Raw genomic sequence first — 12296 nt, 5'->3', positions numbered from 1 at the left:
GGTCAACCCTGTGCATCTCGCAGGCATTCTCAAAGGCCGTCAGGAAGCTATCTATGTCCTCCCCCTCCTTCGCTGGGCCAGGAAGCACTTATCAAAGCTCCTTGCAGTCTTGGGTCGCCCTGCACTCACCACAGCCGGGGCCCCACTGCTCCTCAGCCTGGCCAGCTCCAGTTCATGCTGTCTTTGTTTCTCCTTCTCCTGACGCTCCCTCTCCTTCTCCTCCTGCTCATGCCTACATTGCCTCTCCTTCTCCTGATGTTCCTGCTCCTTCTCCTCCTGTTCATGCTGACGTTGTTTCTCCTTCTCCTCCTGCTCATGTTGTTTTTCATGATCCTCCAGCTCCCTCATTTTCATCTCCCTCTCCCATTCCAGCTGCATCCGCTCTAGGGATGGGGAGCTCCGCCGGGAGGATCCCCTGCTGGCTGCCGGGGTCAGGGTGCCCTCGGTATTCACTGGGCTTCCCCCAACCCCTCCCCCAGGCCTAGGTAGGAAGGGTCTCGGGGTGTCCTGGGCAGCAGTCTGACCCCTCCCAGCCCGGTCAGGCCCCAGGGCCCACGCTGCGTCTGCCAGGCGGCTTCCCTCGGGACAGGGATCGGGTCGTCGAAGCGATCCCTCTCCTCCAACTGGGCAATCAGCTGTTCCTTGGTGGACCTCCCAATGCGCAGCCCCCTCTGCCTGCACAGCTCCACCAGGTCGCTCTTAAGGCGCTTAGCGTACATCTCCCTGCTGGCCCCTCGCAGGCTGGGCAGCTTCCCACGGTTTCCAGGAAAAGCCCCTAGTGTGCCAGTCCTTCTTGAGGTCACCACCTCTTTGCCAGGGTCGAGCTGCAGACTCCTCCACCCCTGGGACCGCTCGCTGTGATCCCCCGGGGGACCCTGTTACTGCAAAAGTCCTTCTCTCTGGTCACACACTCCTAGGGGTTAACCACCCCCCGAAACCGTCTCTCTCTGAATCTTCAGCACGCCTGGTCCCCGTCACTCCCCCTTCGTTTTACTGCTCCCCAGTCACTTACTGCAGGAAGCGCCGTTCACGGGGTGCAGTACATCCCACCGCTACCAGCAGTTGTCACGGAGTGTGGGGGAGTCCGGGCCCTGCACCCCTCTTCCTGGGATCCACTGAGACTCTCAGCCAGCCAGTAAAACAGAAGGTTTATTGGCCAACAGGAACACAGCCCAAAACAGAGCTTGTGGGTACAACCAGGACCCCTCAATCACATCCTTCTGGGGGAGCAGGGAGCTTAGACCCCAGCCCTGGGGTTCCCTGTGTTCCACCACCCAGCACCAAACTGAAACTAACCCCCCCCCCCCCCCCAGCAGGCTCTCTCCTGCAGCCTGTCTTTACATTCCCGGGTAGAGGTGTCACCTCCCCCTCCCCCTCCTGGCTCAGGTGACAGGCTCTCAGGTCTCCCATCCCCAGGGCACATTCCCAGGGCAACACTCCCCCCTCCCTGCTGCGTCACATCCTCACACCTGATCCCAGCCCTGGTTCCTGGGGGAGGTTCCTGTCACCCAGGCTGCTGGATCGGGGGATGGGAGGAACCGGCCTGGGTGTCGCCCTGGGGCCCAGCTGGCTCAGCATTAGGTGTCACATTGACGCAGTGCTGTGGATTAACGGCTCACTCGGCAGGCCAGGCCAGGAGCAGAGGGCGCTTTGTGAGGAGCTGGGTGGCTGGATCTGCTCCTGGGCCCGGTGTCAGGAGTGGGGCAGGGGTGGCTGGGCTCAGTGCAAAGCTGTGACTGACTGGGGCTGCGGCAGGGTGTAACTATCCATGCGTGTTGGGACAACAGCGCCCAATCCTACCCTCTAGGCTCCGGAGGGGCAGCAGGGCTGGCTGCACGCTTGGCAGGCTCCCAGCAGGAGAGGGGGAATTGGGAGTAGTTTGGTTTCCCTGTTGCTGAGGGGAGAGGGGTGCAGCTCATCCCTGCAGGCCTGGGGTCCCCTGTGCAGGGGCTGTTTGCCCGCAGCCCACCCTGCTCTGATGGGACAGGTAAGGCAGCTGGCTGTGGGAGCAGAGTGGCAGATTTGCCAGGGCTGCACGGAGATCCCCTCTGGCCTGCGCTGCTGGAGGGAGCTCAGAGTTCATGGGTGCTGGGAGCCTTTCATCAGCCCAGCTGGGCGTACCCTGTGAGCTCAGGTCACTGGCCTGCCTGTCCCATGCTGCACGCGCATACCTGGCTCTGGAGCTCTGTGGTTCAGGGCCAGGCTGAGACCACGGAGTGCCTGACTGACCAAACTGCCCTTGTCATGATGCTCGTTCTGAGGAAGGGCGGGGAGATGCAAACACAGCCGAGGTGTGTGGGTCAGAGAGGAAGCCAAGATTCAGGCTTGAGCGGCAGCAAGGCTGGTTGTTGCATTCGCCATGCCAGAGAAGGCAGGGGAGGGTGTCGGGTGAGATCAAGAGCTTTGTTGTGGCTATGTTAAGTTTCAGTGGCAGCTGGACACCCGCGGGAGGACGTTCAAGAGACAGGCTGAGATCTTAGGACAGAGAGAGGGAGACAGGGCTGGAGCAGGCCGTGAATTTGTGAGTCATCAGCTTAAAGATAGGTGTTAAAGCCAAAGCCATGTTTGTGGCTGAGATCACCCAGGGTTTGTCTGCGCAGCCCACGGAAGTGAGCTTGTCAGCCTGGGTCAGGCTTGGGCTAGCCGGACATGGGCTAGTGCTCTCAAAAGAGCTGTGTAGACAGAGCTCTGATGCTACGGCTCAGGCTGGAGCTCAGGCTCCGGAGCCCTGTTTTTAGAGCGCCCGCGTGAGCCCCACAGGGCCAAGTCTCCTGAGCCGGGCTGGGAGGCTTCCTTCTGCATGCTGCGTAGACACACCCCCAGAGACAGTGTAGAGGGAGATGAGGAGGGGGCAAGAATGGAGCCCTGAGGGGACCCACCCCATAAGAGGAGAGTGAAGCAAGACCACCCGCAGCTGAGACACCAAGGGAGGAGGCCGGGCTCCCGGAAGCCCAGGCATTGCAGGGTACAGAGAAGTGAGCATGGTCAATCGTGTTAAAGGCAGCCAGCCATGGCCTGGAGGGGCTGAGGTTGGAGCACTGGCTGTGAAGTTGGTCTCAGAAGAGGTCATTAGAGGTCTTTGGGGGGGGGGTGTCAGTGGAGGCCGTGGGGCAGAAGCTAGATTGGAGTGGGGCTGGGATGGAGTTTGAGCAGAGGACTTGAAGCCAGCAGCAGTAGCTGTCTCACACTCAGTGAGCCTGGAGGTGAGGGGCTGGGCCAAGGATGGTTTTTACGATGCGAGAAAACAAGTCATGAGCCTTTTGTGAAGGGAGGAAAAGAACGAGGCAGACTCCAGGGAGTTGGAGGCGTGTGCATGAGGCAGCTGGGGGTGAGGAAGGGCTGGGCGTGTGTCTCCAGACAGTGCCTGGAGCCCAAGGGTTTGCTGGTGTCTGATAAAATCTCATCTCCCAAGTGAGATCAATAGCCTGGAATGTGGGGCTTTTCAAGAGGGGTGCAGGGGGCATAACGGGGTGGGAGTGGGGATTTGATCTTAGCCTGGGCTCAGGAGAGATGCCGGGCAGGGAAATGGGCCCAGCTGGGGGCTGTTTCCTGGGGAAGGGCTGGGAGCTCTGGTGACAGGATGGAGTCCTAGAGAACAGACTGGGCGATCCTGGCCCAGTCGCATGAGGCCTGAAGGGCCTTTTCCAGCTCTGGCTTCTCTGATCCCATTAGCCATTTGAGCAGCTCTCCTTCCAGGTGGGGCTGGGGCCACGGGTAAGGACCAGCAGGGCAGGAAGGAGTGCAGGTTATCAGAAGGGTTCCAGTGAGCTCTGGGTGTGTGGGTGGGTGTGCGCACCCTCCCACCCCTGCTGGGGTGTCACACAGCCATGTTGCAGTGTGGAGGGTGCTGGTTTATTTATGGACCTGACAGCCTTCACCTGTCCTTCCCCCTGCATCCCAGCAGGTGAATAATTGCTGGGTGCAGTGTCCCAGGCATGGACTGGGCTGGGCTATACAGTATTTATGAGTCTGGTCTCCCCAAGCCTGACCTTTTCCTGCACATGGGAGTGGACATGGGGAGGGGAACAGGGCCTGCAACTCACTCTGCAGGTGTCCGGTGGTCCCAGGACCCAGATGCTTCAGAATGGGGCAGAAGGCATGTATCTCCACGCTGTCCGCTTCCCTTGCCAGGGCCCCCCGCTGTTTATCACTGGAGGCCTCTTGCCTGCGCTCCCATGTGACCAGCTTCAGGCTGGGTTGAGACCTGGATCCCATGGCCAGAAGGGACCATGGTGATCATCTATGTAACAGGCCAGAGACCTGCCCCAGAACCATTCCCAGAGCAGATCTTTTAGAAAAACATCCAGTCTTGGTTGAAACGTGGTCAGTGATGGAGAATCCACCATGGCCCTTGGTAAATTGTTCCAGTGGATAAATGTTACTCTCACCATCAAAAATTTACTCCTTATTTCCAGTCTGAATTTGTCTAGCTTCAGCTATCAGCCTTTGGCTCCTGATAGACATTTCTCTGCTAGATTGAAGAGCCTGTTATCGAATGTTTGTTCCCTGTGTAGGTACTTATAGACTGGGATGAAGACATCCCTTAACCTTCTTTTTGTTAGGCTAAATAGACTGAGATCCTTGAGTCAATCAGTCTAAAGCTCTTTTCTAACCCTTTAATCATTCTCGTGGCTCTTCTCTGACCCCTCACCAATTTATTAACATCCTTCTTGAATTGTGGGCACCAGAACTGGACACAGGATTCCAGCAGTGGTCTCATGGCTCCAAAGGCAGAGGTAAAATAATCCTTCATCCCTATTTGAGATTCCCCTCTTTATGCATCCAAGGATCACATTAGCCCTTTTGGTCACAGCCCACGATTGATGTCCGGATAACAGGTCTATAATTTCCTGGGTCGTCCCATTTATCTTTGTAGTAAGAAAAGAGCCTGAAACATATGGTGACGATAACACTCTTTCCATTCCATTTGTATCTCTGGGGGATGTTAGACAGAAGCTACTAAAGTAAGGCATTTTTAAACCAGCAGGACCAGATTACTTTCATTCAAGAGTTTTAAAAGAGCTGGCTGGGGAGCTCACTGAACTGTTAATGTTGATTTTCAATAAGTCTTGGAGCACTGGGGAAGTTACAGCCAATGGGGAAGGATTTCATGCAGGCCCCAGGAGATGTCTCTGGGGTACAGTGTGTGTATATTTGGGGGGTCAATAGTCTATTGACCTGCTGCCTGTAGCTGGGAGCAGTCTGGTCCCCCAAGCTCGGTACAGTGCAGGGGGTTCACTGCTGGGAGAGGGCTGGGCATCTGCCCCATGCAGTGCCTTTAACCCCTGCAGCACTGGGTTCTCTGGCACTCTCAGAGCTGTACAGCACTAGAGGGGACTGATGGGCCCTTTCTGGACCCTCATCCCCCCCAGGGCCAGTGCAAGGAGGTTTCACGCCCTAGGCGAAACTTCCACCTTGCGCTGCCCCCCCCCACGGTAGCTCCCCCCCACACACCCTGAGGCGCCCCCCCGCGGCAGCTCCCCGCTGCCCCCTCCCTCCCCTCAGCCTGGGGAGCCGCGGGCAGCAGCTGCCCGCCCCAGCTCACCTCTGCTCCGCCTCCTCCCCGAGCACGCCGCCGCTTCTCCCGCCTCCCAGGCTTGCGGCACCAATCAGCTGTTTGGCGCGCAAGCCTGGGAGGGAGAGAAGCAGAGCGGGGCGGGGCTCAGGGGAGGAGGCGGAGCAGAGGTGAGCTGGGGCGGGGACCAGTTCTCCTGTGCGCCCCCACCCCCGTTACTTGCTGCAGGCGGCCCTACCCGCGCCCCCCTGCCCCAGCTTACCTCCGCTCCACCGCCGCCCCCAACCACTTGGCGCCCTAGGCTACCGCCTAGTTCGCCTAGTGGTTGCACTGGCCCTGATCCCCCCAGGTGTGGGTCCGGTGCAGTACGTGGGGTTGCGGGGCAGGACTGTGATACATGGCGCCGTGGCCGCCAGGGCTCAGCCCTCCCAGAGGGTAGGTGACTCATGCAGAGTGCCAGTGAACGGGGAACCCCCCTGGAAGGAGGAGCCAGGGGACAGGTGGACATGCGGTGGAGAGGTCTGAGATGTCCCAGTGGGGGCACATGCCAGCTCTAGCACAAGGGTGTAGCTGGGAGTTGGCCCGAGGGGGCTCTTTGGGGATCATTCGGGGGCTGTATCAGGTGAGGGCACATGGGACATGGATCAAGGGGCACGTTGGGGGCCAGATTGGGGAGCACCGAGGGCAGATGAGGCTGGGTGACGGTGCTGGCGAAGGTGGCCCGAGGGCCTATGCAGCCCAGAGCTGGGCAGGAGCTGGCCTCTCAGCCTCTCCCGTTCTCTGTCTCTGCAGGTGGAAAGTAGTGAAACATCCAAAGACACTGCCTCAGTCCCAAAGTGCCACGCCCCCTGTCAGGATGCTGGCTCCACGGAGCAGGTGCCCAATGGAGACCTGGAGACAGATGGTGCCCAGTGGAAAGGCCTGGAGGACAGCGATGGGACCCCGAAGGGCGGGCAGCATGGCGAGGACGAGACGGACAGCCTCCCAGACAGTGAGACGGGCCAGGCCCTGGAGAACGGGCGCTGCACCCCGAAGGACAGCCCGGACCCACCGGCCGATGAGGGTGAGCTGGCCCCTTCCGCCCCCCAGAAGAAGAGAGGCAAGAGGAAACTCTTGGAGACAGCTGGGAAAAGTAAGACCTTAGCGTTTAGGGCTCCCGTCTACAGGGCTGGCAGGATCCAGGAGCGTGGGTAACTAACGTGACCTCTGACCTGCCAGGGGTCCTGCTGTCTCCTGCCTGTGCCCCTGTGGTGCCACCATCCAACTGAGGTGCCCTGTGGGAGGGTCTGCTACAGAGACCAGGGCCGGGAGCAGGCTTGAGAGGTACCGCTGGAGTCCTGGGCACCAGAGGGCTGGCTGGGAGCCCAGGGACACAGTGCGGGGGTAGGCGGGTGTCGTGGAGAGAGGGCGATAGAGTAAATACCGAACTTCCTTGGGAATGAGCCAAGCCGCCTCATTCCTGCCAAACGACAGCCCCGGGAAGCTGAGTGGGCTAATGGTTGAGACTAGGAGGGGAGCCCCAGCAACTGGGGAGCAGCAGCCAGTGCCCCCTGACCTGCCCCCCCAAAGAGCTGTGTGTGTTCCCAGCTTCCCACTGACTGCCCCCACCCCATAGGTTCTGTGCTCCCAGCTGCCTCGCTGCTCCTAGAGACACTGACCCAGGAATGGGGGAGACCGAACCATTGGCGGGGTCCCCTCTCCAGCACGGGGAGAGAGTAGGGATGCCCCGGCACACCCACCCTGGAGAGCGGCTGGGGAGGCACCAGTGCCAGACTGCCAGCTGTGGGTTCCGCCCTCATTGCCCCCTGCCTGGGGAATGGGCTCTGTATTGCTGGGCTGCGGGAGGGGAAGAACCTGCAGCGGGTCCCTGCGGGGCTGCCGGGGGTAAACACTGGGGGCAGCTAAGGGACATAGCTCTTGTGCGCCCCCTAGGTTTTGTGCTGTACTCAGTCATGTCAGTCACTGCTAATCCGGTTACTGCCCTTGGCCACAGCTCTGAGATCCCAATCACTGTCTGGTGGCCCGCAGGGAATGGGGGAGAGGCAGGCAGCCGTCTTCTCTTGTCCCCTGTTCCCGAAGGCAGGCAAGCACACTCCTGGGTTTTGAGAAGGGCTCCCAGGGCGCTGCACAGAGAGAGAGACCGGCTCCGATGCTTTGCTGGGCCCAGTATCTGGGGGCACAGAAAAGCCAGCTGCAGCACCCTGAGTGTGGGGTCAGTTCTACACCAGCCCCGACCCAGCGTCCTTTGTGTCGCCTAAGAGATTCTAGGAAGTACGCTCTGTGGCCCCACGGGGCCATATGCCAGCAGAAAATCGCCACAGTCCAGTAGCATCTCCCTTCCTGCTCCTGGCCTGCCTTCTACAATGGAGGAGCTGTCTCTGCCAGCTGGGAACTCCACTACGCAGAGGAAATGCCCACTTGGAAAGATCTCGCTGCTTTCTTCCCCCTATGCCCAGCCACAATAGTGCAAAGCGCTGGATAGAGAGCCTGGCCCTCACCAGGAGACAGACAGTCCCACGCACACGTCAGACACACGCACATGCAGTGCCGTTCAGTGAGGCTCATTGGCATGAGCAACTCTACGGGTGCTGCCAGAGTGTAACGGGGACAGAACCCTGGAGCAGAGGCTGCCCTGGGGCTGGACGTTAACCCCTGCAGCCATTCCCTTATTGCTGTCTGGTCCTGACCCCTCCATGCCATCTCCGCCCCCTCTCCCCTCCGGGAACCGGTTTTCCTGCTTGCTTTTCATAGCAGAGCCTTTGCTCATTTCTGGCCACGGGAGGGAGTCTCTTTCTCCCCCTGCCCTGGGTTTGGAGCTCGCCCTGGGCCTGAGCCGTCTGTCACTTATGTTGGTGTAAGTCAGATGTAAGTCCTGGAGGAGGAATTTGGTGCAGACAAGAGAAGACTCAGGCCTTCTGCTGTGCTGGCTGCAGTTCCCTCCTCTTGGGTTGGACACTGCTTTGCGTCAGTTTCCACCTCCAGATCATGGTCCGTGACTGTGTTTAATGAGCACTGGCCTTAGCTTTGCAGGTTCCACGCGGTGAGGTCTGGGGGCACTTGCAGGGCTGGGGCACTGCAGCTGAGTGCGGGTGTTGGTACGTTCTCTCAGAGCCCGGGCTGGCGTGCTGGGCACCTTTTGGTGGATGGAGTGGATGGTGCAAGCTTTCCTCAGGCGGAACGGGCCCAGTTCTGCTTTGCTGCCCCTGAGGCTTGCTGTGATTGGCTGGTGAAGTGAGGCCCATATGTGGGTGCCAGGCAGTCGAATGGGTGGGGCTGGACTGTTGGGGGTTGTGTCTAGCCCGTGGTTTCTCTGTGGGAGAGAGGCCCGTAGAGCTTTTTCTTGCAGTGCTCTCAGAGCCCGTCTGCAGTTCCCTGCCGCTCAGGTGTCGGAGTCGGGCTGTGTTCAATCACCGGTCTGCAATAAGGCCCATGTAGCACTGCAGGGTTCTAGGAGGGGCCAGTTCCTATAGAGACCAGCTTGTCACACACACAGGCTTCCTGCCCCATGAGCCAAGAAAGCTCCTGCACTCATTAGGCAAGTTTGTCTGCAGAGGCATCAGTAGTGAGAGGAAGGTCAAGATGTGCCCCCAGTAGCCCACTGCCTACACTCTCCCCGAGCACTAGCCACCGCTCTGCCTCCTGTGGCTTGTGTTCCCCAGGCAGCTCCTAAACCCCTTAGGAGACAGCCAGCTCCCAGTGGTAAGGCCCTTTCCCTCTCTGCCCATGGGGATGTCTTAGCTGCGGGATGGGTCATACTGGGCTTCCCGCTGGGAGAGCGCCCGGCTCCTCTCCTCGTGGGCCCTGCTGGTTGGGCTGGGATGTCTGAGATTGCCCTGGCCTAGCCTGGTGCAGTATGACATGGCTTTATGGCCAAAGGGGTAGGGAGCCAGCAGTGTCGGCAGAGCTGCACTGAGCTGGGCTCCCCGCAGCTGCCCTGTGAGATTGCTGCATTCGTGCTAGTTCTCACTAATCGTTATCCCGGTTATTTATGCTCCCTGGCAGAGCTGGAGCAGGAACTGCCATGGTAACTCACAGTGCGTTAATTACCAGCCCCGGCCCAGCTAGCCTGGATCCTGCCTCTGGCTGTTCCCAGATCCCCAAGCTAGAAGGGACCACAGCGATCAACTGGCCTGACCTCCGGCGTAGCACCAGCCAGACACCTGCCCCACAGTAGTTACCCAGAGAAGATCCATTAGAAAAACAGCCAGTCGGGATGTAGAATGTCCAGGGATGGAGCATCCCCCATGGCCCTGGGGAAATTGTTTCAGTGGTTAAGGGATGTCAGAGGAGGGTGTTCCCCTTGCTGGGCAGTACTTGCTTTGCAGGGCATGGTGTGGTAGAGGTGCCAGGCCTGTAGTTAGGGCTCCCTTCGCCCAGCTCTGGGTGGGAGTTGTGGCTTTTATGACGTGCCTGCGCAGAGCTCCGTGTGGGGCTGATGGGAGACTAGAAACCTCTTGTCAGACTGCTGCCTGAGCCCTAGCGAATCGTTGCCTTCCCTGGCCTAGTAGGGGGTGCTGTTAACCCAGCCAGGGGCTCCCTGCTCCTGGCACTCATGGCCAGGGATCCTAGAAATCTGTTTGCTGCGGAAAAATGCAGAATTTGCATTTTTACAGCGAATCTTTGGTTTTTACATTTTGTGAAAAAATAAAACCCTAAACAGTGGAACCCTGATTATCCAATCTCATGGGGACCGGGGCCAGATTACATCACCAGAAATTCAGGTAATCAGGAGAGCTTTCTATCCCTTATTTTCAGATGTGGTGGGGCTCAGGCAGACAGCCCTACATGGCTGGGACTGACCACCCCAGCCCCTGCTGCTGTCAGGCTCGGGCAGCTGGGGGTTCAGTTAATATGGAGATCCAGATAGCGGAATACAGACATTGAAGTATTTGGTGTGTGTAAGAAATACAAATAGCAATGCTATCAATTGTATTTTATTATAATGAGTGATGGCAGTGCTGGTAGGCTTTGAACATTGTGCTCAGCTGGCACCTGTGTATATTGCGGCTAGGGAAGCTGACATTCAGCATTTCATTTTCATTGTGGAAAAACGCCAATTTTTGTTGTTTTTATCAGAGAATTTTGGGTTTTATCATGGAAAACGGGGATCCCTGCTCATGGTTCTCCCTGACCTGGAATGCAGTCGCAGGTGTGGCTCATGGAGAGTCTCACGCAGACCTCAGCCAGAGGGGGCTTCATGGCTTGGGGGGCAGAGTGGAGGACCCCCAGCGGGGGTGTAGAAACCAGGATCCCTCAGGAGTCGGCCCTAGTGCTCTGCAGGGGCAGGAATAGCCAGAATTGCCGTTTCCTCGCCAGCAGCCAGGCCTTGGAATTGGACCAAGGGACGTTTGGGATCTGTAAATAAGCTCAGTCCTGGGAGGACAGAGAGACAGGCTGCTGCACCCATGGCACAATGCCCCCACACGGCGGGGGATGGGGGGGCAACTGCACCTGAATAATCCTGGTGGGGGCAGCGTGAGGCAGGCTGGGGGCCCGTTGTGTTGGGCACTGCACGGACACATGGGGGCACAGAAGCTTGGGGCTGGGGCAGGGAGCTGGCTACGACATGCAGGCGAAGGAGGTCAGACAGCAGTCGGTGCTCCAGTGACCATGGGGATGGAGGCGGGGAGAGCAGGCCCTGGGCCTGGAGCACAGCTCCTGTCCCCCTGAGGTGCTAGAGATTTCCATAGCCTCTCCCTCACCAGTGCTTCCCCTGCAGAGGTGGGGAGGGGGTAGCCAAGGCTTTCATGGAGCCACATGTCAGGTTGTAGCCTCGGGAGCCCTCAAACCCTGGTGGTGTGAGCTGCTGTGCTGGGGGGGGGGGGGTGAAAGTGGGGCAATAGGCAAGGCCCAGCCCCCAGCCTGCCCTCCTTGTGCTGCTGGCTGGTCAGGGGATGCCTTGTGCCTGTTCCTAGCCCATGTCACTGGGCAGACTCCTCCCTGCTCCCCTTCCCTTCCATGGCTTGTTAACCACTCTAGCAGGATCTGCGCCTTAATTAGGCTGGGAGCTGCCTGTGCCGGCCCTGTGGGGCCCTGTTCCGGTTTGGGCCTCGGGCACAGCTGCAGTAAGGGTTACAGTCACAGCAGCGCTGCCCAGCTGCTTAGGGAAGGAAGGAAAATCCTGTCTCCTGTGGCAGCTGCAGGGAAAGTCTTTAATGAGGCAGATGGCATTAGCCCGGTTGGACTTGGGCCTTTTCTCTTGGGGAAGAAGTTTACCAGCCCCAAGCGGGCCAGCCCTCAGTTCTGGTCTCAGTTGAAGGCCAGGACCTCTAGCCACGCAGTGCCCCTTACTGCCACCCTGGGGTCAATATTGACTTGCAGGGAAGAGTGGCTTTTCCTGACCTCCCATCCATGTCTGACTGAGCTCCCCTGCCATCCCCCTGTTCGCAGGGCCTCAGCTATGACGGAAAACAGACGTTCCCCCATTGACTCGTTAGCCAGAGAGAGCAGCCCTAGGAAAGCTGTTTCTTCCCCAGGATTTCTGAGCAGAGTGTTCTAGTTACTGCAGAGAGAGGCAGCTGGGTGGGGCGAGTTCTCTTGGCAAGCTGGCCTCAGCCAGGCGCTCCCAGACCAGGCAGCGCAACACCCGGAAACATCTCTAACGCGGGACTCTCTCCAGCAGTGCCTGTTCCCCAGCCACCTCCTGTGCACCTCAGGGCTTAGGTGTAACTCCAGGCTCCAGCTGATGCTCACAGGGACATTTCCCTCCCACCGCTGGTCCTCAGCCTGCCAGTGAAGCTTCTCCGAGCTTTGATCCGCAGGTTCTGCGGGGTGACACACA

The 12296-nt window shown here is 59.0% G+C and overlaps 1 protein-coding gene across 5 annotated transcripts in view; it reads left to right on the top strand.

Annotated features, from left to right (window-relative positions):
- The window catches only part of DNMT3A (DNA methyltransferase 3 alpha), a 268092-nt gene that overhangs the window by 107129 nt on the left and 148667 nt on the right, over nt 1-12296 (top strand). For 4 of the 5 annotated variants that reach the window (XM_073335456.1, XM_073335455.1, XM_073335454.1 and 1 more), the window contains exon 4: nt 6308-6647. In XM_073335456.1, the coding sequence (XP_073191557.1) occupies nt 6308-6647 (340 nt within the window). The remainder of the gene's footprint in view (nt 1-6307; nt 6648-12296) is intronic. The other variant, XM_073335457.1, reaches the window with a different exon arrangement.

The sequence above is a fragment of the Lepidochelys kempii genome, chromosome 3 (genome assembly GCF_965140265.1).
Source record: "Lepidochelys kempii isolate rLepKem1 chromosome 3, rLepKem1.hap2, whole genome shotgun sequence".
Classification (NCBI taxonomy): Eukaryota; Metazoa; Chordata; order Testudines; family Cheloniidae; genus Lepidochelys; species Lepidochelys kempii.
The sequence above is the reverse complement of the archived record's forward strand: the minus strand, read 5'-3'. Positions and strand labels throughout refer to the sequence as shown.